At 49.5% G+C, this 22,575-nt stretch overlaps 1 protein-coding gene across 16 annotated transcripts in view; it reads left to right on the forward strand.

Annotated features, from left to right (window-relative positions):
• Mtmr14 (myotubularin related protein 14) overlaps positions 1–21,771 on the forward strand; it is a 43,758-nt gene extending 21,987 nt beyond the window's left edge. For 3 of the 16 annotated variants that reach the window (XM_006506827.4, XM_030255687.1, XM_030255688.1), the window contains 12 exons: positions 967–1,037; positions 1,585–1,659; positions 5,823–5,889; positions 6,349–6,434; positions 6,639–6,715; positions 6,938–6,974; positions 9,007–9,074; positions 9,880–9,938; positions 10,111–10,249; positions 10,901–11,080; positions 18,169–18,324; positions 20,982–21,581. In XM_006506827.4, coding sequence (XP_006506890.1) covers positions 967–1,037; positions 1,585–1,659; positions 5,823–5,889; positions 6,349–6,434; positions 6,639–6,715; positions 6,938–6,974; positions 9,007–9,074; positions 9,880–9,938; positions 10,111–10,249; positions 10,901–11,080; positions 18,169–18,324; positions 20,982–21,165 — 1,199 coding nt within the window. In that variant the 3' untranslated portion in view covers positions 21,166–21,581. Of the gene's footprint in view, positions 1–966; positions 1,038–1,584; positions 1,660–5,822; positions 5,890–6,348; positions 6,435–6,638; positions 6,716–6,937; positions 6,975–9,006; positions 9,075–9,879; positions 9,939–10,110; positions 10,250–10,900; positions 12,819–18,168; positions 18,325–20,981 lie in introns of those variants that run through there. The other 13 variants (NM_026849.2, NM_001362183.1, XR_001785185.2 and 10 more) reach the window with 10 other exon arrangements.
• The last annotated feature ends 804 nt before the right edge of the window (positions 21,772–22,575 follow it).

Here is a 22,575-nt window from a genome sequence, read left to right on the forward strand (position 1 = left end):
TGTCCAAGGAGAACTACAACGTACTCACATAAAATAAATCTTAAAAAAAGCAAGCCTGGCGTGGTGGCGCACGCCTTTAATCCCAGCACTTGGGAGGCAGAGGCAGGCGGATTTCTGAGTTCGAGGCCAGCCTGGTCTACAAAGTGAGTTCCAGGACAGCCAGGGCTACACAGACAAACTCTGTCTCGAAAAACAAAAACAAAAACAGCTAGTTGTCTAAGCCAAGAGGTTGGCGCAAGATTCCGTGATGTCAGTTAGGCATGGCCGGTTGGATGTTGCAGGTACCTGAGCAGGTACTACTGCAACTGACTACTGTCTTATATGTACTGTATTTGCAGTTCAGTCTAAAGCAGCCATCCCACGAGTGGGAAAACTGGAGCTCTGTGATGTTCACCAACTTAATCCTAGTCACAGGTGTAGGGAAAAACTGCACTTTGAAGTGGGACTTACTTCCAAAGCCGCGCTTCTGCCCAGTTCGTCCCTGTGTTGCCAAGGCCTCGCCTGGTAGAGTTTCTTGGGAGGTTGAACAATGGAGAAAGTACCTTTCCCTGCTGCACAGGTGACAGTGATGTCAACTGAGCACATGTCTCTGGAGGAAGCATGTGCAGCTCTCTGAAAGCTGTATAATTCAGGATTGCTGCACACATTTTCAAAGATGATGCCTCAACTTCTGCAAGACAGTGGACTCCTGCTGTGACTGGGCTCGAAGGATAAAAAGGGACCTTCAATGAGAGAGGCATCACTAGTGACTGGGGGGGGGGGGGGGGACAGTGTTGGGGACAGTAGGGATCTTGTATAGCTAGAAATAAAGTGACGCCAGGAGCTTGCTCTAGCTGCTGGTCGCACCCTTTCGGTCAATCGAGGCCACCAGTTTAGAAGACTGGGTGAGTTCTTTGCACCTCTGGCTGTCTCAGGAACTTTTTTTTACCAGGACAGGAAATGCTGTAACTTTGCCTTCTTTTCCAGGTTGTGAATTCTTCAAGGAATATAAAGATCGGGATTACATGGCTGAAGGGCTCATATTTAACTGGAAGCAGGTATGAGTAACAGTAACCAACTATGTTTCTTTGTAACAGGAGACCACAGAGAGCTAGTGTCTCCCTGGGAGGATGCTGCTCTTTCTTTGTTATTGCCTGCACTAGTCTATGTCTTCCTCTGCTGCTGGCATGGTGCAAGTGTCTCGCAGCACACCCTTTCCTCTCCCCAGTTTTCATGGCTGCCTGGAAGCAGCGCTGTTTCTTCAGGTCATGAACAGGGAGCCTCCAGTGGCTTGCTCTTGCTTCTTGCAGCCTCAAATACTTGAGCTTCTGACAGATAAACTTCCTTCAGCCATAATGACCTAGTCACTTTGCTTTACTTTTTTTTTTTTTTTTTAATTAGATATTTTCTTCTTTTACATTTCAAATGCTATCCCGGAAGTTCCCCTCCCCCTCACTTTGCTTTTTAAGCTATTCCAGAGTACCCCAAGCATCTGACCCAGAAGGCAAGCGCTGTGGAGGGCCGGTCCAGCTCCAGAGCTAGGACCTGTTGTTGCCACAAGTACATCTGCCACTCAGTTACATCTCAGTGTCATTCTGTCCTTAGGACTACGTCGATGCCCCATTGAACATCCCCAACTTCCTGACTCAATCTCTGAACATTGACTGGAGCCAGTATCAGGTGAGGGCCTGATCATGCAGGCAGTATTAAAGGGACTCTATTTCCTATCCTTTGAGATCCTTGTGCAAATTCATTGGTGGTCTGACATTCCTCAGCCCAAAGAGGAACTGCTTGTCTATTGCATGTGGTTTTTTTTCCCCTAGACAAGATCTCACTGAATAGCTCTAGTTGTCCTGGAACTCTCTGTGTAGACCATCAGGCCAGCCTTGAATTCAGAGATCGTAAAGGTGTACACCATCACATACAGAACTCCTTACTTGCTTTTGACCTAGAGAGTTAGTCTTCTGAACGTAGCTCAGTGATTTTCGTCCACCAGGGGGAATCTATTTCCAGGGGGCCTCACGAAGTCTGTTTTTCCACATCTGGGTTTAGCAGCTTTTCATTTCCCTTTTTAATGTGTTCTGTTAGAAGTGCAGGGCTGCCTGACCTCATTTGACTGCAGAAACCGTAAAGATGGAGCTGGCACTCACACTGTTTAACTGTCACAAGCTGACAGCTGCTGGGAGTCTCCCTTGCTGCTTGCCACTTGCCTCGGGCAGGACAAGTTGCTCTTCTGCCACCTTCCCCAAGTCCTGATCAGTTGCCTGGCTGCCCTCTTGTCAGCTTCCTCCTGTCTGGCTGACACCTTGCCCTTCAGAATTTGGCTCTGTGTCTGCTTCAGGAAGACTTTCCTGATTGCCTCCTCTCCGAATCCTGATGATTGGATGCCTGGATCTACCTTCCCATTAACCTCCTGGGTGGATCTATGGTGGAATTTTCCACTGAGCGGGAGTCCCAGGTTTAGAGTTGGCTCTGTAATAAGCTCCATGAGGACAGAGGGCCCATGGCTTGTGTATCTCCTCACACCCCACACAGACAGTTAGGCGTTGGGGACATGCCTGTCATCCCTTAACTCGGGAGGATCATTGCAGGTTTGAGGCCAGCTGAGCAACTTAGAAGACCCTGGCTCAAAACCCACCCATCCCGGTTGCAGGTCATTGAACTCAGGCCTTCAGGCTTGGTGACAAGTGCCTTTACCCACCACGCCATCTCTCCAGCATGGATTTATCTTATCATGGCTCAGATGCTCAGGTGACTGAGTAAGTGCCTGCAGGAGGGAGATGTCGGTGTCCCCTGTACGAGTGTTTCTGTAAGAGGACTATTAGAAAGAAAAGACATCTGGTCCTATTGATTGGCATCTGAAGAGTAGGCTTATGGCGTCCTGCACCCTGGGCTCTGGCTTCACAGATTGAGTGACCAAAGGGAGCCTGCAAGCTCCTCAGTTTGTTGTGTGCAGAGCTCTCAGATGGCCTCTACCCTGAGCTGCCCTTTCTCTGTTCTCTCTGGAGTCATTTGTTTTCCTTATGCAGGTGCCAGTTAGATTTGATGAACTACTCCCCTCGGGTCATAGGAGGGGCTTGTGTGTGCTGCTAAGACCTCCTCCTCTCGGGAAGGGAGGGAGGAAGGGCTCTGCTGCGTAGTGGGAGTGCTGCAGTTGGGCTCTCTGGCCTTGAGCAGACTTTCCCTAGAAGTGAGGCTTAGCCCTCTTGCGGTGTCAGGATCCCAGAGTTTAAGTGTTCTCTGAGCAGGCATGCTGGAGTGCCTTCCTGTCAGTGAGAGCAGGCTGCTGGCTACCTGGTTTCAGAAGATGGACACAGATGGGATTCCAGGCATGTGATGGTGGCAGGATGGCATGTCAAAGGGATGTGTCCTTGACATGCCAAGTCAAGCAGTCAAGGCAGTTGGTCTCTGAGTCTCCTCATGTCATCTTCAGCCAGAAGTGCACTCTGTCCTCTCTGCATGTTAGCTTTGGGGTCCCAAGTTCTCTAGTGCTATATGTCACTGGGTGATCTTAACTGTTGTTCATCTCCCTTATAAACCTTAAAGTCTGGTGGTACCAGATCCATCCCTCAGCCCATCTTGTGTGGCTTTGGGTCTCCCCAGTGTGGACCTCCCCACAGATAGCTGAACCCAGCTCTGGGTGCTTTCTCTTCCTGATCCAAGTCTCCTTTAGGTCTGCATTGCTTGTCACTCTGCAGACCCCTCTGCCTTGGTCCCTGCCCTCCCCTTGCTGCTGCTGTCTTCACAGCAAGCCTAACCCGAGACTTCCTGCTATATGGCTTCTGTCCTCACTCTACAGAATCCCAGCTCAGAGGAAATCTCTTGGCAATAGTGTGTCTTACATGTTGAGCCAGATGTGTAAAGAGACCCTCATGCACCTGCTGGTAATGGTTTTATTAGCACAATGCTGCAGCAGGTCTCGGGAGCTGCTGAAAGTGGGTCAGAACTCTCTGGGGGCGTGGGAGGGTCAGGTAAATGAGTCTGCTTTAAATTCCTGGGAAAACCATTGCAATTACAGGTGCCGTGTTCCCTTCCCCCCAGGGAAGTGCTCTCTAGTTGGCATGCACCACCCTCTCTGCACAGCCCCGAACGCTGATAGGCAGTTGTGTCCTAAGAGAGCAGAGGCTGTCCCTAGCAAGGGAAAACGGCTCTGCAGAACTAGGTCAGACCCCTCCATGGAATTGAGATTGAGAGTGGGCTGCTCCACAGTGCCTGGTCTAGCCCTCTCATGTAGATTCTTGGCAGCGTGTATGTATTTCCTGACTCCCACCCAGTGAGCCTCTTATTTAAAAAAAAAAAATACACTGTGTACATTATTCATCAGAAGACAGTGTAGTGCTGGGCATGGTGGTACGTATGTACATGCCCACCACTAAGGAGGCAGAAGCAGAAAGAACACGGGTTTCAGACTAACCTAGGCTAATATAGGAAGACTAAAAAAGACAAAGGAGGCAGCAAATGGCTCAGTGGATAAAGATGGTTGTTGCCAAGCCTGACGACCTGAGTTTGATCCCCTGAACCCATGCAGAGATAGGGGAGAACTGATCCCCAAAACTTTTCCTCTGACCTTCACACGCAAGCCATAGAGGAGTGTCACATGTAATGTAGTATTATAGCAATTAAATTGTTAATGTGTATTGGGTGTTTTGCCTGCATGCATGGCTGTGCACCATTTCTGTGCAATGCCACAAGTATGCAAGGAGGCCAGAAGATAATCCGCTTCCCCTGAGCCACCTGAGAACTGCAGTTAGAGATCTGGGTGCAGAAAATTGAACCCTGATCCTCTGTAAGAGCAGCTAGTGCTCTTAACCAGTGCTCTTCAACCCCAGGGGTGTATGTGTTTGTCTGTGTGTGTGTGTGTGTGTGTCTCTCTCACACACACACACAGTTAAACACTGATGACAAGAGAGAGAGCATGCAGTAAACAGCAGTAAGGGCGAGTGAGAGGGTGATGAGAAGATCGGTATTTGTGTTGGTCTCCATGTGTGGTGCAGATCAAGGAATGTCTCTTACATGACTGTTTAGAAACAATATCCACCCTGAGGCCCCGCCCCGGAACTGAGGAGCCACTGGCATGTGGTTGCTTGAGAGCACCTGCTGAAGACTTTTTTTTTTTTTTTTTTTTGGTTTTTTCGAGACAGGGTTTCTCTGTGTAGGCTGTCCTGGAACTCACTTTGTAGACCAGGCTAGCCTCGAACTCAGAAATCCGCCTGCCTCTGCCTCCCGAGTGCTGGGATTAAAGGCGTGCACCAAGACTTTCTTCCTCACTCCCAGAGCACCGTGTGAGGGAGGGGATGGGGAGATAGATGCAAGGAGATCTCCTGGAACTGAGGAAGGCGGCTCGGGAGTATTTAGGGTTTAGGCCTAGAGCTAAAGATCAAGCGCTATGTAGAACTGCTGCCCAGAAAATCATGCTTGGCACCGTCTGTCGGTTTGAGATAGGGTCTCATACTCAGGCTGGCGGAGCTGGGGTTGGTCTTGAATTTTACTGAGCCTCCTTCCTGGCCTTCTAAGTGCTGGAATTACAAGGCATACCATCATACCTGGCAGCACTCCTGTTAGATTTTTGCTACTAGAACAGAACCCCACATCTCTTCAATGCAAAGCATGTGCTCTACCACTGACCCACACCCTAGCTGGCAGTCGTGTTTGTTTTGATACTTTTGATACTCGGTATGTAGCCAAAACTGGCCTCAAACTCGTGTTCCTCTTGCGTCCTGAGTGAGTGCTGAGGTTACGGGCCAATGTCACCATGCACAGACAGTGGTTTGTTTTTGATAGTATTTAAATGTCCATTCCTGGTCATATTTATTTCTCGATCCCTTTTCTGTTTTGCCCAACAGAGTTGGGACCTGGTGCAACAAACACAGAACTACCTGAAACTGCTGCTTTTCATCATGAACAGAGATGGTAAGTCTCTCCTGGTGTCCCAAGCCTGCGAAGTGCTGGCTGGGAAGGGGGATCCTCTCTGTGAACCCCCCAAAGAGACTTTTTGGGCTGGCTTCTACCTGGAGTATGCCAAGAGCTTAAAAACACATTTGCTGCACAAGCTCAGTGAATTGGGTACTATGCTCAGGACCATGGAGGGAGAGGAGAGCAAAGTCCCATATGCAGTTCTCTGACCTGTGCACTCTTATGTGCACATACATGGTTATAATACAATTAAAAAGAGAACTTCAGCTAAGATGCTAGAAGTCAAGACAGATGTTCCCACCCACTCATTTCTAAGATGAGATTGGGGAATAAAATAACTTTGGACAGGAACCTGGGGAAGAGGGACACTAAGCTGGCCTGCACCAGGCTGGAGGCCTGGGGTTTTCAGCAGAACCCTATCTGGTTCTCTCACTTGGTGCTCCTGTTCCACAATAGATGACAGCGGGCTGCTGGTACACTGTATCTCAGGCTGGGACCGGACCCCCCTCTTCATCTCTCTTCTGCGCCTTTCCTTGTGGGCTGTGAGTATGAATGAGCTGGAGCGGGGAATATGCAGAGACCCTATTAGGTCTCCAATTGTCACGTTTAACACTGTTCTTGGTTGGGGGCTGGGGTAGGATAAGGGTGGTCCTGTCACCCAGTCTATGTTTTGGTTTGCTCCTGGAGCAAGGAGGCCCGCACTAGGAAGGCAGCTTTCTGAGCTTGCCACCCTTTGTCTCCCCCAGGATGGGCTAATTCACACATCCCTGAAGCCTGCTGAGATCCTCTACCTGACTGTGGCCTATGACTGGTTCCTCTTTGGGTAAGTCTTCAAGGAGGTGTGTGTGCATGGTGTATTAGCTTTTCTTATGAGGAACAGAGATAAGAAAACAGCTGGAGGAAAAAAGTTGGCTCTCTTTGGAAAGGATCAAAGATGTTGGCAGGCTTCATGTGATGCATTGGTGCCAAAGACTTGGTCTGTCTGTGGGTCACACGGCTCCTCAGCGCTGGGTTGTGCTTTGACCTTCTCACTCTTCTTTTTCAGACACATGTTGGTAGATCGGCTCAGCAAAGGGGAGGAGGTAAGGACCTCCGCACAGACATGGACTACACCTTAACACACAAGGCATTCATTCTGGTTGCCATGCTGGGAAGGCAGTTTCTCCACCCAGGATGCTTGGATGAGCTTACCATCCTCTTCCCTCAGGCAGTGTGGTGGGAAAGGCAAGAGCACAGACCGTGTGTGGGCCTCGGGCTCCCTTTGTACCACAGAGGGAGTTCTGGCCACAGTGGCTGTGACCATTTCAGGCTCCTCATCTTCCCTCTGCACTTGGCTCTGGAGCCAGTGTTCAAGTTGCTTTCCATGGCTCCATGCTCAAAGCTGAAACATGGAGTGCTTCTGTCCTCCATCCTGCCACTCAGAGTCCCTTCCCTTCTCCACGGTGGTCTGCACACCCAGGGTTCTGCCCACTTGTAGGCTGCCTCCAGGTCCTCCTTGTCCTTTCTTTTCAGTGTAGTCAGATTCCTCTTGCCATTTCTGTCTTGCCTCCTCTATCTTCTTTACCTGCTTGTAGTTCCCCCAGCATCAGATCTTAAGTTTGGCTTGAGTGTGTCTCGACTGGTCCTGCTCGTTGCCTAGGTGACCTTGAGCTTCACCTTGAGTCTCCTGGTTTCTCCCTGAGCTATACAGATGCATATCATGACAGTATTGGTTCTGTCTCCACCCACCCCTAGTGTCCAGAAGCATCCTTCTCTCCCTCCTGCTTCTGAGCTTGCTTTCTTCTTAGGCGTCTTATCTCCAGCTTTTCTTTTGTTGCTTCTGCCCAGCTGCTCATCTCCCTTCCAAATCTCTCTGAGCACTTACGCGTCTGCAGAGCTCATAAGCCTGCTCCTCAGAGGCCCCATGAACTCTGCCAGAGGCAGAGCCTTTGGCATTGAAATCTGGGCAGAAGGACTCTTTGTAGCCTCTTTGGAGATTTTGCTGGTGCTTTAGGACATTCTGTCCTCTACTCCATCTCCCTCCCCCGCCCACCAGAGCAAGCCAGATGCTCCCTTCAGAGAATAAGGGCAAAAATGAGACTGCGAAGACTGGGCTCTGAGTCCCACCCTGCAAGTCCCTCAGTGTATGCATAGGTCTTGCTACCTCTCCAGACTGCAGACACCTCTGTAATATAGCAAGCTAAAAACAGCTGCTAAGTGCCTCTTTACCCTGTCTTCTATCTTTGAGGTTCCCAGGGTACATTAGCACATTAAAAAGCTCTGGTGTCTGATGAAAACACCTGTGTCATTTTATATAATGCAGCATTTCCTACTGACCAGATCTGAGCAACCCTCTGCCTTTTTTTTTTTTTTTCCTCTTTTTTTTTTTTTTTAAAATGGAATCTTACAGGGCCCTGTGGGAATGTATGGGTGTTTCCCTGAGTCTCATGGGTTACACCTTTTGGGATCACTGGTTGATATATAGCCTGTTGTGTTGTGCAGGTTAAATAAACCAAAGCCTCTGGTATGTTTCTAGAGGCCACTGGACTAGGTCACTGGCTGGGATTTGCTCCTGGGAATGGGTTTGCTGCCAGTCAGTCTCTTGCCTGTATCCACTTCACAGTGAAGACCTGGGCCTCACAGTTTCAGCCAGAGCATGGCTGCCCTACCCCAGCTCTGATCCTGTATCTGGTGCACCCCTCCCTATGGAATGCCTTTCCTCTTCTGTCCTGCCTTATCCACTAATCCCCTTGCCCAAGATACTCTCCCTCCCAGCTGTCCCCCCTGTCAGTAGCTCTCCCTGGGCTTTAAGATGGAAGTGGGAACTGCTGTTATTTTCACTGTAAAAGCTGAGAATGTGCGTGTTGAAGATTTGAATTCTTTACCTTGGACCTCTGTGTTCTCAGAAAAGATGCACATTATATCTTCCCTACCCCCAGCTTATGGGCACCTGCCTAAAACCCTGCTGAGCCCTCTGTATCACCCACATCAGTCATAAATCAGATCTAGCAGGGTTCACAAAGAAGGTCATTCCCCAAAAGAGGCATTAACCTGAGAGCCAGTGGCGCTCTTCTGCATGTTCTTCTCCACTGGCCAAGGCTAACTTCTCACTGTGCTCTGCTTTTTCTCCTTCAGATTTTCTTCTTTTGCTTCAATTTTTTGAAGCATATCACCTCCGAAGAGTTCTGCCTGAAGACCCAGAGGTAAGTGGAGGGAGGCAAAGGACCACAGGGGCACTCCTCCACAGTGTGGAGCACTGCCGTTATCCCAGCCCTGTTACTAGAGCCGAGTGTCTGTGCTGAGGACCTAAATGAACAGGGAAGGAGTAGTCTCTCATGGGGGAAGAGCTGGTGATGCTATAGGAAGAAACAAGCCTGTGGACGGGAGGACTTGCCGTTCCTTGTTGTTGAGCCCTGTAGTAGGCCATCTGTGAGTGGGATGCAGCTCAGAAGTAGGGTGCCTGCCTACCATGCTGCAGGCCCTGAGTTCAAGCTTTGGTACCATAAAAAAAGAAAAAATTCACAATATGACCCTATAACAACTGAATCATACTCAGTTGGGCATCATGGTGCACACTGTTAGTCCCAGAATTTGGCAGGCAGATCAACCAGCCTGATCATCTGCACAGTGGAGCAGAAATCTGCTTCCAGCCTGGAGAACAGTCTTGTATGTCTGGCAGTTGCTCTGGAACTCCAGTGAGAACTTGGATCCTGCGAGTTGACTTGTCTTTACCCAAATTTACACTTGTTGGGTCATAGTTGTGTCCCAAATGGCCAAGATGGTAAGGAAAAGCAGGCTGTGTTGACTTCTGTCTGGCACATGTGGCTGGCAGAGCCAAACTGGTAGATCCTGGAAGTGGGCCTGTTAGTTGGCAGACTCTGTTGGTAGGGCCCATTCCATGAGATGCCAGGATTTGGAACTGTTGTTCAGGCTGGGCAAAGTCAGGAGGAGAGAACATAGAAAACTCCAGCTACAGCTGAAATGTCCTGCTTGGGGTTGTCATTCTAGGAGGAAGAGTTTGCCAACTCGGGATGCAGGCTTCACTGTGGAAGATATCTGCATGTTGAGTGAGTCCTGTCCCTAACAGGCTTTATTTCTTCACCATAGCTATCTGAGTATAGACCACATGGGGAACTGTGCTAGAAGCTTATTTGTCTAGCCATGTAGTGTTGAAAGGTGGGCGATGGGTAGTGGACTGGCTGTGGGGAAGGTAGCATGCTGACTTTCTGCTGCTTTCAGGACACAAAGATCGAGGCAGCACAACCAGCCTAGGCAGCGACTTCTCCCTGGTCTTGGAGCACTCACCGGGAGCTGTGGGGAGCTTCAGCTATGAGACTGTGGAACTTGCCCCGGCAGGAGCACCAACTCAGGCAGCTTGGTGAGGGGCCAGACTGAGATAGAGTAAACTCACAGCTGTGGCCCAAGGCCACCAGCCCTAGGGAGCCAGGCTGTAGCCCCAGGAACAAAGAGGGCTCTGACAGAAGCTTTGAGAACATAGCTTCATCCCCTGCTGTCAGTACTGGGCCTCAGAGCCCAGCCATCTGGTTGGTGAGGGGCACTGCATGGTAGCCCAGGAGCATAAAGGGCTGGTGCTCCCAATGGGACCAAGTAGCAGCAATGAAATGGGGGAGGGAAGAGCACCTGTCCAATGTGCCAGGACATGTGGGGCCATCTTAAAACAAAAGGTGGGTATATGATGGTAAGGGACCTGCTTTGAGGGTCCTCCCACTTAGATGTGGCAGGATCTGGGGCCTTTGTCTTCCTCCTGAGACATGGCAGAGTTTGTGTAGCACTTGTAGGTGAGGGAATGGAGCAGTTAGTGTGCTGCTAAGAACAATTTCTCGAATGATCTGAGGCTAATGAGCCAGTTCATTTGGCTGTCTTAGCTTCTTAAAGTCCCAGCCCTTTATGCCTATGGCCTTTAGCCTGGGAGAGGGCCAAGTATTTGTGCCTACTGTGTATGACATTTTCCCCATAGACAAAGTGACTCTACGGGTCCAGCTGTGACAGCCTTGCTCTTCTGCCACAGGAGGAAGAGTCACTCATCCTCCCCACAGAGTATGCTCTGGAGCCGGCCACAGCCCTCTGAGGAGCGCCTACCTTCACACCATGGGCTCACTGAAGCCAAGTCTTCTAGCTCTTCATCCTCAAACCATTCTGACAACTTTTTCAGGATGGGCAGCAGTCCTCTTGAGGTCCCCAAACCCAGGTGAGGAACCTCAAGGGGTAAGGAGCCTGCTGGAGGATGTGGCTGGCCTTCCTCCATTGTCGAGGTTGGAAGTGGAGTATATCACATTTATGCTAGCTGGGTTTCCTTGGAATGTGCCTTGATATGAGTAGCTACTTAGGAGCTGAAGGAAGTGGATGCTTAGGAGGCCCACCCACTCTTTGAAGGATTGATTGCTGTTGGAGCACAGATCCTTCACCAGTTTGTACAAACATTTGTAATTGTTTCCTGGAATGCTATGCTATGGAGTATATGGGTACACAAATGTAATGATGGTCTGGACTGCCACCATGTGTGCCCCTTTGGAAGATCTCAGACCTCTGGACTACCCATTGTAGATATATCAAGATGGGTCAGAATACTCTGGGTTCATTTATTTCTCACATGCCATGTCCACACTGATGGAGAGGCTACAACAACAGAGAAGGGATCAACAACATGTGTGGCTGTGGAAAACACAGCAACTCAATATATATTGAAAATCAACTGAGCCAGGACAGGTGTGCCACGGTGAGGCCAGCATGCTGCCTCCTGGGTAAAATTAAAATTGAGTGTGCACCAGGGCCAGAGAATTGGGGTAGGGAGTGGTCTGACACTTGGGGGAAAGCATTTCCCAGCTGATGGTCCTACTTTTTCCCATATCATATTCCAAAGAATGACTGAGTGTGTTGATTGCTTTCCTGCCTAAATTATAGAGAATTCATAGTCCTTCTAAAGAGAACAGAACACTGTATGGCCGAGAGGCCACTAAAGGTTTAGCAAAATGGACATGAACTCTGGAATCCCACTTAGACTTGAGCCCATCTTTGCCATGTGTCCATGTAGCTTTTTGTCTGTGTCCTGCTTGGTGGCAGGCCTGTTAAAGCTTCTGGTCCCCTCCACTCACTGGACAATAGGAGGCGATGGAGTAAGAGGCGCCAAAGCATCTTCCTCAGGGAGGCAGAGCAGATGAGTGGTGGGCAAGCTTGATGCTGGCTGCTCTGACCAGAGGTGGCCCATGTGCCCTGAGTGCCCTACCTACAGGTGAGCGCTTCATCTCAGTGCCATCTGCAAACCCTGAGGTATTTGTTAAGCCAAGATGATAGCCCATTGGAGACTTGGCATCTATGACTAAATAGAGCCAGGGCCAGGCAGATAGCCCACATTGCCTGTGCCTGCTCCCATCCTACACATGGGGCTGGCATATATGCCTGTTGCTGGGACTCCTCCTCTGCACTTGGCTGTCCTTAGGGCTACTCTTGAGTTGTGGTAGCACTTCTAAAACTCTTGGTGTCTGAGCTGAGGTTCTTGCTTATGGTCCCTGCCTCCTTTTCTGCTTGTGTATCGCCACTGAGTATCTGGGAAGGTTCTACTTGCCACCTAGGCCTTGCCCCAACTGTTGACAACTCCTTTGTTGACCTGTCAGTATTCCTACATCCAGAATGGCCACAAAATGCCCTTTCTCTGAGAGGGTGAGTAATATTGGAAGATCCACTTCCAACCCCAAGGCCAGACCAAAGATAATATGGACTTAAGTGGAGGCTGGACAGACAGTGTGGGGCATGTGTTGTGAGCTGCGTCTTCTGTGAGCATCTGCCCAGAGCTACACCAGCTAGCCAGGCAACACAGTTCTGAATTGGGTATCTGCTGCCAGAGGTTTAAAGACTACACTATTCTGATTTGGAGCATTCTAATTATGTATTTCCATTAACATTAAAATTAATTTAGTCTCTTTTATCTTAACGTGCCTAAGGGATCCTGTCATTAGCTACTCTGCCTCTTAGGTAACAGTAGCCAATCAAGTCTTCAGTGCTCCAGGCAGTTCTGTGTGGAGCACCCCTTTAGGAAAGCTATCTGACTGCCACAGTCACTGCTGATGTGAGTGTGCTAGGTCTTGTGTGCTCCACATTCTCTTAACGTGTCTTCCTTAAAGTGGGACCCCATGAGAGGAATCTTGGGCTCTGCTCATGAAGTGGGGAGGGATGTTCTGTGGAGTGTTGATCCTTACCAGGCTGTAATCCACATTTCTCGTTGGGAAGACAGTGAATTTTTGGCTTTTCACTGCCATTGTATAATCAGCCACAGGGTTCTGATTATACATGCCTACTTCAGCATTAACGAGGAAGTCACCCTGCTCCACTTTGGCATGGCCTAAGTCTTTGCTCTTGTCTCTTTAGGAGTGAGGGTAGGGGTTCTGGCACAGTGTGGTCCATGACCAAGGAAGATTGTACCACCTCTGAGCCCAGCTTGATGCCAAGCTGCCTGAAGAGCAGATGAACTTGGCTGAGAGACACCCAACAGCCTTGGTTGAATAGCTAAGTAGCAACACAGGAACTAACCTCTGCTGCCCAGTTAGCTGCTTCCCCAGGCACTGCCACCTGCTCATTATAAAGCAGTGAGCTCTGTCCCAGGCTGGCTTTATGTAGCAGAGAAGACTGGCTGCTCTCTGCACCACACCGTTGCTGTCCTGCTCCAGACCTAACATGGATGCTAACATACCTAAGACAGCCCCAGCTTGAGACCTTGGAGAGAAGACTGAGCCTCAAGACTTCTTCAGGAGCTAATGCAAGAATGTATTATCCCTTGCTGGGCTGACATGCTCAAATGCAAAAAGTGAAAGGCCAGTTTTTAGTGAGAGTCCCCTCCCAGGTTCTTGGGCAGAGGCCATGGAGCCATCCTTGAGATGCATCCCAGGTTGCCTTTATGATTGGTCTCCAGAGGATGAGTCTGGATCCGGTAACATATAGGACCCCCACCCCCACCCCTCAAGGTCTCTAGGACCTGTCTCAGATGTTCCCTTCACATCATTTGCCACCTGGTGAATGGCTTTCCTTTTTCTAATCTGTAAACAGATTCTTCAGACAGGAAGCTACTTTCAGACATTGTATGACAGCATGATTAGTTGAGATACTTTCAGAAAGCAGGGAAACAAAAGAGCCAAGTGGAAGAGGTACTTAAGGTATAGTCTTATCCAGGTCCTAAACCTATTTACCTGTGGTTTCCTTTCGATGCTTCTCTGGCCAGCTCTCTCCATCTTCCCACAGTGGCTGCTGGCAGCTCCTGAGACTCCCCTTGCTTTCCTTTCTCACGCAGAAGGCCTCTTCTTCCAGTCACACTTAAAAGGCCTCTTCATGAGCTAGCCTTCCTCATATTAAGAAGGAAAATCAGCCAGCAGCAGTGGCACACAACTTTAATCCCAGCACTAGGGAAGCTGAGGCAGTAGACCTGTCTGAAATCAGCCTGGTCTACATAGTGAGTAGGCTAGCCAGAGCTTCAAGGTGAGCTCCTGTCTCTCTCTCTTTTTTTTTTTTTGTTTGTTTGTTTTTTTCAAGACAGAGTTTCTCTGTGTAGCCCTGGCTGTCCTGGAACTCACTCTGTAGACCAGGCTGGCCTCGAACTCAGAAATCCGCCTGCCTCTGCCTCCCAAGTGCTGGGATTAAAGGCGCTCACCACCACCACCACCCAGCTCCTGTCTCTTTTTTTTTTAAGAGTTATTTTATGTAAATGAGTACACTGTTGCTGTCTTCAGACACACCAGAAGAGGGCATCAGGTCCCATTACAGATGGTTGTAAGCTACCATGTCGTTGCTGGGAATTGAACTCAGGACCTAGAAGGGCAGTCAGTGCTCTTAACCACTGAGTCATCTCTCCAGCTCCAAGCCCCTTTCGTCTTTTAGTTTTGTTTTTAAGGAAAATTGGCTAGAATGGGCTTGAGCCAGACCTGATTTTAGTCACAGCTTTAGCCTTCCCAGCTGTGCAACTTGGGGTGGAAATTCAGTTCCCTGTGAGCTCGGTTTTCTTTCACCCATTCTTAAACAGGAACAGGGACCCTTGAGCCCTGTAAATTAGAATAAATGGGAGTAATGAAGTAAGGTATCTATCATACCTGGCACAATATTTGTTCTTTCCACAAATGGTCAGAAACTGTAGTTGTTTTGTTCTGTTTTAGGAGCTGTTCTTATCAATCATTTATCTGCCAGACATGTCAGGTCATCGGACAGCTGGTAAAAGGCCAGGACTTTATTCTTGCCTGGATTCAGCCAGTACTCTTTGTATTCATATTTTTTGTGTTCCAGTACAGAAACCAGAAGCTAAAAGTCCCCTAGCTGTAACTGCCCTTAGCTAGGTGTCTGCCAGGAGGTAGGGAGACTTGGGCCTTGGCTGGGGCCAGCTACAAGATTAAAGTATTGCCAAGAAGCCACCATCCTATGCAGAGGCTTAGGTCGTCCAGGCCCCCAGTCTAGGACGAAGCTCCAGTTTAAGGGATGCTTGGCCATGTTCTTTCTGGTGCTTGAGCAGGAGGCAGAAAGTCAGATGTCGTTCTTTGCAGGCTTTGTTGACACTTGTGAAGGAGCCCAGGACACTGGGCTGAGCCTTACTAAAGCTGATGAGGGAACCTAGATACTGAGCTTACTACAGTACAGGTCTTCCTCCATTCTTGTACACAGGCACAGGCCCCTCCAGAAAGACACGTACCTTTGCCTCTAGCTGTCCATTTAGTCTGCTGTAATCCAAGTATTAAGTGTCTGTCAAATGCAAGAGCTGAATGGCTATTTTATATAACCTATTCTTTGACTTTACCTCGGGTAAGAATTTCACATGTGTTCATTCTTGAAAATTCTCAGTGTCTCTCCAGTGGCTGCTCACTAAAAGCTGTTCTCTGTCCTGTAAGAGGGATGCCCTCTTGCTGTGCTCTTACCTGGTATTGCCTGGAAGGCAAAAGGAATTGATTACCCCAGGGGACCAGAGTGCTTAAGGGTAACTAGACAGTGACACACTCCCTGGCTGTGATTCCCTAGGCAAGCTTCCAGGTTTGGGGTTTGAGAACCTTCATTGCATTCCTTGTCCAGGAATGTCTCATCTTTCCAGTGCCCTCTGCTCAGGTGCTCCATTCTCTAATCTTTGAGTCTTAGAAGCTGTTTCCCCATAAGCTGCTAAAAATGGGAAAAGAGTCTACCCATCAGATAGGCTGTGGAAACTGAGGAGCCAGGCTGTGCCCCTGAAGGTTTGTACTGGCTAAAGGCCCAACATAGCTAGAACACCCAGGGCAGGCTTCTCTTAGGAGGCTGGCTCTGAGTAACAGCTCTGAGGTATATAGTTATCTAGAAACTCAAACCTGGCTTCATGCACCCTCGTGGCATCTATCAGGTAGACCATGTCCTGTTTCTCATCTCTAAAGACATCACATTTGGCTGAGGGTCACCACAGTGATAAATGTGGCAAGGCCCAGTGTAGCAGGCATTCCAGTTCACAGCAGCTTTTAGTGTGGAAAACCATTCGTTTTCCCTTCTCTCAAGGTGCTTCTAGTTCAGGACAAACCTGTATGTAGTCAAACCTGAGTTCAGAAAACCTCATAAGGCCTATGAGATGACGCACCCAGCCTAATGATTTAAGTTTAGTCCCAAGGATGCATATGTAGAGGGAGAGAAGCAACTCCTACAAGTTGTCTTCTGACATCCACTATGGTATGCATGGATTACATAAACATACATACATGTGACATGAAAATGAAACTCTCTGTATCTTGGTATGGTGGGAAGCTGCAGCCAGGAGGATTGCTACAAATTCCAAGTGAACTTGGACTACATAGTTTGTTGCAGGCCTCTTTCAAACAGATCAGCAGAGCTGTACGTAGGTCACGGGTATTTGACACTAAGATTGGCCAGTCGGGGACTGGAGAGATGGCTCAGTGGTTAAGAGCACTGTCTGATCTTCCAGAGGATCTGGGTTCAGTTCCCAGCACCTACGTGACAGCTCACAGCTGTCTGTAACACTAGTTTCAGGGGATCTGATACCCTTACACAGACATACATACAGTCAAAACACCAATGTGTGTAAAATTTTTAAAAAAAAAATTTTTTTTTGACTAATGTGAGGGAGGGTGGAAGTGTTATCATCTCAGGATCCACTGATGCCAGCAGATAAATAAGGTAAAGTATTTTGCCCCTGCTTCCTGACCTGCCATTGTTTATACTCTAGCCCTATTTCTAGATCCTTGTGGGAGCCGTTTTGCTTTTCTTTTTTGTTTTTTTAAAGATTTATTTTATTATATGTAAGTACCGTAGCTGTCTTCAGGCACTCCAGAACAAGGTGTCAGATCTCATAGAGATGGTTGTGAGCCACCATGTGTTGGGATTTGAACTAAGGACCTTCAGAAGAGCAGTCAGTGCTCTTAACTGCTGAGCCATCTCACCAGTCCCGTTTTGCTATTCTTGAGTTAAACAGTTAAAAGGTCAGTCCTAGCACTTGAGAGGCTAAGACAGGAGGACTGTTCAAATGGGAGGCCAGCCTGGGCTATGTAGTGAGTTCTGGGCTTGATGCCAGAGACTGACTTGCAGCCTCCCAGACGCCCACAGGTCAGCTGCTGTCCAGAACAGAGGAGAAAGCTTAGCCTGAGTTGGGAGGAGGTAGCAGCACAGCTCCCTCCCCAACTCCAAACCTCCCTCTTGTCAGAAAAGGCCTGATGAAGCTGTCAATCTGTAGCCTGGTTTGATTCATCCTCCCCTCCGGGCACAGCCATGAATTTTCTCCGTGGCACTCTTGAATACAAACGCTGGCTCCTGGAAGGAGCTGCAGAAGAAGGGGACCTCGGGCTCTGTCTGCTCACTCTTCCATCTAGGTCACCACCCTCCCCAGTCTCCAAAAGGCTTGTCCTCCCCTCTGATAAGATCTCAGTGGCCCTGGGTTCCACAGCACAGATGCATGTCACAGAGTGGATGGCTGCCCTTGGGCCCAGCTCCAGCCTGATCTTCCTGACCGCTGCTGCTGAGGGGCTGCTTTCCTGCAGCAGCCTCCAGGAAAGGCTCGGCTGCCACAGGCTTTGAGTCTGGGGACCTCTTGTTGCCCTGCTTTGCTCTTGGTCTTTGGCTTCTGTATCTGCACAAAGCACTCCTCACAGCCCAGCACGCCTCATAGTCTCCTTTCTCAGTCACTCCTTACCAGTTTTGTCGGCTCTTTTGGAGAAAGTTGGCTTTCAGCTGCCCTATCGGAACAGTCGTAGCATAGGCCATTGTGTTGCCCGCCCTTCCTCAGGTACTCCTGTCAGGCATATGACTGACTACATCATCTCCCCTCTCTTCTCTCTGCCCCAGATCAGTGGACCATCCCCTGCCCGGATCCTCTCTCTCCACAGACTTTGGCAGCTGGCAGCTGGTATCGGGCTGTGGCAGTATTCAGGACCGGCCTGTCCTGCACACAGACTCCTCTCTCCCTTTCAGCTTCCAGGATGAGCTCCCTAACAGTTGTCTGTAAGTGTCTTGCTGGAGAAGGCAGGATACTCCCCTGCCCATGGCAAAAGCTGGAGAGCAATGAGGAATGCTGGTCAGCAGTGAGGGTGAGGCTGACCTGAGGGAAGAGCTTGGGGTCTCTGCCCCTCCCCCATTTGTCTGCAGCCTATGGATCCCCAGGGAGCGAAGGACTCCTGTGGCTGCTCAGGAAGTGCATCAGGCTTCATGTTCACTCTTCTCAGCATCCAAAAGCCCAGCCACAGATGTGTCAGGTGTACCCGGAGGGAGAGCTAGCTGGACTGTTAACTATAGAGGATTCTATTTATGTGCAAGGCTTTGCCTGACAGAAGAATCCTTTGAAACCAGAACAGTGGGGTAGGAAAATAGGTGTATGTTAGAGGCCAGGGCAGAGTGGCACTGGGTTAGCCTGCATCTGCCATCCAAGCAGAACTAAGAGTTCCTTCTGCCCTGACTCTTCCACTTCGGATTGGAGGCAAGTTACTTTGGAAATCGGGGAAGATGAGGGCCTTCCTGAAGTCATGCAGGGGCTGACAGACACTGGGATACTTGAATACTCCCAGGTCCTAGCCCTACAACCGGGAGGTCACTATATATAGGGCTTCCATATTCATTGCTTAGCCCAGCCTCCCTGGCAGCCAGGCCCCAAGACACAAAGCTAGATCTTAGGTTTTTGGTTTTGGAGTTTGTTTTTGAGACAGAATCTCTAGCCTGGCTGGATTGGTATAGTAGTAGCCAGAGGTCACCTTGAACTTCTGATCAGCTTACCTTTACCTTCTATATGCGGAGATTATGTGCAGGGCCCCCAAGCCTGACTTATATGGTCCTGAGGATGGAACTCCATCCATGCTGAGTGAGCACTCAACCAAGTAAGCCACATCTCCATCCCATTTTTGGAGGCTAGAAAGTCCTTAGATCTTTTTAAGAAGTGTTCTGCCAGAGTGGTGAAAGACTCCTCTCTGGAGACAGCATGGGCCACTCCTGCCCTGCTTGTCAGCATCCCTCACCTCAGAAGCAGGCAGCAGCCCCAGATCATCCAACAAATCGTCATGCAAATGAAGTCTGAGGTGGTCTCTGAGTTCCCAGCCAGCTCCCCAGATCTGGGAGCTTCTCAAAAGGACAGAGGATTATGTGATCTCTCTGTGCCTTGTGAAGACCCCCTTGGACTTAGGAGGAAGCAATATAAATCCTAGCTTCTTTGTTCCCAGGCTAGGTCTTGAACTCTTAGCCTTGACTTTCCCAAGCCTGTTAGCTCTTGAGAGAGAATTGCTATCCCAGCTCCACTGCCTACTTTTTGTACTGTGGACATCAGTACCCTGTCTTGGTTCCATTTCTTGTCACTAAGCAGATTGGTCTTTGTCCTGTCTGCTTCCTGAAGGTGGAAGGCCATGTGAATACACAGCTAGACCCTTGGCTATCCCTTGTGCTGTATGGATACAGAGACATTGCACATGTCTCCCACAGTGCCAGCAGAGAGCTCAGGGTTGCAGGGATAGTCATTGCCTCATTTTCCTTGTGCTGCTATAGGATCAGTCTGACTTTGCTTTGCCCAGAGCATGCTGCTTCCTCTGCCTCTCAAACAACACTCACCAGCCTATTTCCCTCGGAACTTTTCTCTCTTCCTCTTGGCCTCAAGACTGTCCCCTATTCCCAGACTTCAATCTGTTTCCCCAGGACCTGGGCTTATTAGGAAGGGGGCACATTGCAGTTGCTTCTACAGAATCTGGAGACAAGGTTGTATTCTCCAAGGTTGGCTTTTGGGGACGAAATTGGGATGAGTTAGCATCCTCGTTAGTCTTTGTGGATGGCTGTGGAGACTCTTCTGGGTCTGTGGCCCTTGAAAAGTGTTCTCCAGCCAACCATCTAGCAGAATGTCTGCATACCTGACCTTGAGTCCAGAGGATGGGTGCCAGATGATAACCTCAAGCCTCTTCTGTTACAGACCCTCTAGGGCATCAGACAACCCTGTGTGGAATTCACACATGGATAAGCCTGAGCCGTGTGTGCTTATTTCCCTATTTGACCTGTAACTCCAGATGTAATTGAGGCTTTCTTAATGCCATGACCAGTGCTCTAATAGGGAAGGGAGAAGAATTGGAGCAGTACCTTTCCAGCTGTTTACCTGGGAGGAGGCAGGACTGGCTGAAGGTTCAGCTAGAGCCCAGGGCTTTCCACTGGGACATCTTGGCCTCTTCAGGGCAGCCAGGTTTTGACTGGCCTATTCCCCTCCTAGAGGGTAGGGTGTTCAGTCCTAGTCACTGCCTGTTAGCAGCTGAGACCTGTTGCCATATCTTGAGGGTCAGGGTGGGAGAGTGCCTCCTTACTAGCAGACCACAGGCTTGTGCCTCAGCTTGTTCTTAGAGGGTATGGGAACCAACAGGTGTTGGAGCAAATACCACCCTTCCCATCATCCCCAGAATGGCTGGTCATCCAGCAGGAAGCAGGAAGAGTCGGTGCCTCCAATAAAAGTTCTGTGTGGAAGAGTAGACTGAGAGCTGAAAGTTCATGTGGAAGGGGAGAGGGAGGCCATCCATATATTTGGAGTCTGGACCACATGCTAGATGCTGACTTCAAGCAGTTGAAAATTCAAGGATAGGCCACTTGGGATGATGCTGGATCTTGTCCTATGGTAATACATCATCTCTCGTCCTTCCCTACAGACTTACAGCTCTGAGTGACCGGGAGACAAGGCTGCAGGAGGTGCGGTCTGCCTTCTTGGCTGCATACAGCAGCACAGTGGGACTTCGAGCAGCAACCCCCAGTCCCTCTGGTGCCATCGGGGGCCTGCTAGAACAGTTTGCCCGTGGTGTTGGGCTCCGGGGCACAAGCACCAGCACCTTGTGAAGCTGACAGCCCACAGCCATTTCCCGCCCCTGTCTCAGCTGAGCCCTGTGGAATCAGGCCAGGCCTGGCAAAAGGGGCCCTGGAGAGCAGGGGAAATTTCCCATCCCCCTTCTCTGTTGCACACATGGCAGCCCCAAACCTGAGCAGGCCTGAGGATGGGACTTTCTACCTCCCAACCTCCTGACTGGTGACCACTCTCGCCACTCACTGCCTTCCACTGACCCTGGTGTTCAGATTACTGTCAACTCTCAGAATTGTGTTGGAGGGTACAGGGGCGTTCCCAGGGCCTCATGGAGATTATAATGTCAGCAAAACCCCATTCTGCAATTTTTGTTTCCTGGGAAGGAGAATCACCTGCACTGAAAATGAGGCAATTTCACACTAATCACAAAATAAAAGCAAGTTTTTTGAATGGCTTTTCATTAGCATTTCATCCGGTTGTGACCGTCGTTGAGCTGCTCGGAATCTTCACTGCCTGGCCTCGTGCTGAATGAAGGGTTGGAGTTTGGGGGAGTTACGAAGTAGGATTTATCTCTGTTCCTTCTTTGCTGGGGAAAGAAACCCGGGCTTGTGTTTATAAGCAAATAAATGCTCTACCACCAAGTCAAATTCTCAGTCCCCATCAGTCAGCGTAAGCCACGAGGAGTGGCATATAAACCCGTGAGACTGGGTTGGAAGGAGAGGTCAGCAGCTGAGTGGGTTCGACCACAACTACCTGTTCTGTGCAAGTTCTGCATATCCTCACTGGCTTGCTTTTTTTTTCTTCGAGAAGGGTTTCTCTGTGTAGCCCTGGCTGTCCTGGAACTCACTCTGTAGATCAGGCTGGCCTCAATCTCAGAAATCCGCCTGCCTCTGCCTCCCAAGTGCTGGGATTAAAGGCGTGCAACACCACGCCCGGCGGCTTTCATCTTTAGTTAAACCCTGAAGCGACAGTGCTCTGGGATAGGAGACCTGAGCCAATAGAGGGGCAGGCTTCTGGGCTGTGGAGGCAGCAGTGGACACGGCACAGGGAGGGGGCTGCTTGATTCAGAGCTCTTCACCATTCATTGATCCTCCTCTCGCACCCTGTACTGAGGATGGGCCCTAGGCCTTTGCATATAGTAGACCAGGTGCTGTGCCAATGAACTGTTCCCCAGAGCCCTGACCTAATAGGCCATCAATGTGAATACCCAGAGGTCACTAAGCCTATCTTAAAGTATGCCAGTAGCTGCCACTAGGGCCATAACCACTAATATTGAGTAACTTGCTCAAGGCCACACAAATATTAAGGGGGAAATGTAACTTCATATCCAGAGATCAAGATGGGTCGGGAAAGATGAGCGCTGCTCAGAATTGGCTACCAACTCCCACCTGCCAGCCCAATATTTCAGGACCATGGATAGTTCTAAGGTTTTCATTGCTCTGGTGTTT

This window comes from Mus musculus, chromosome 6, assembly GCF_000001635.26.
Source record: "Mus musculus strain C57BL/6J chromosome 6, GRCm38.p6 C57BL/6J".
Taxonomy (NCBI): Eukaryota; Metazoa; Chordata; class Mammalia; order Rodentia; family Muridae; genus Mus; species Mus musculus.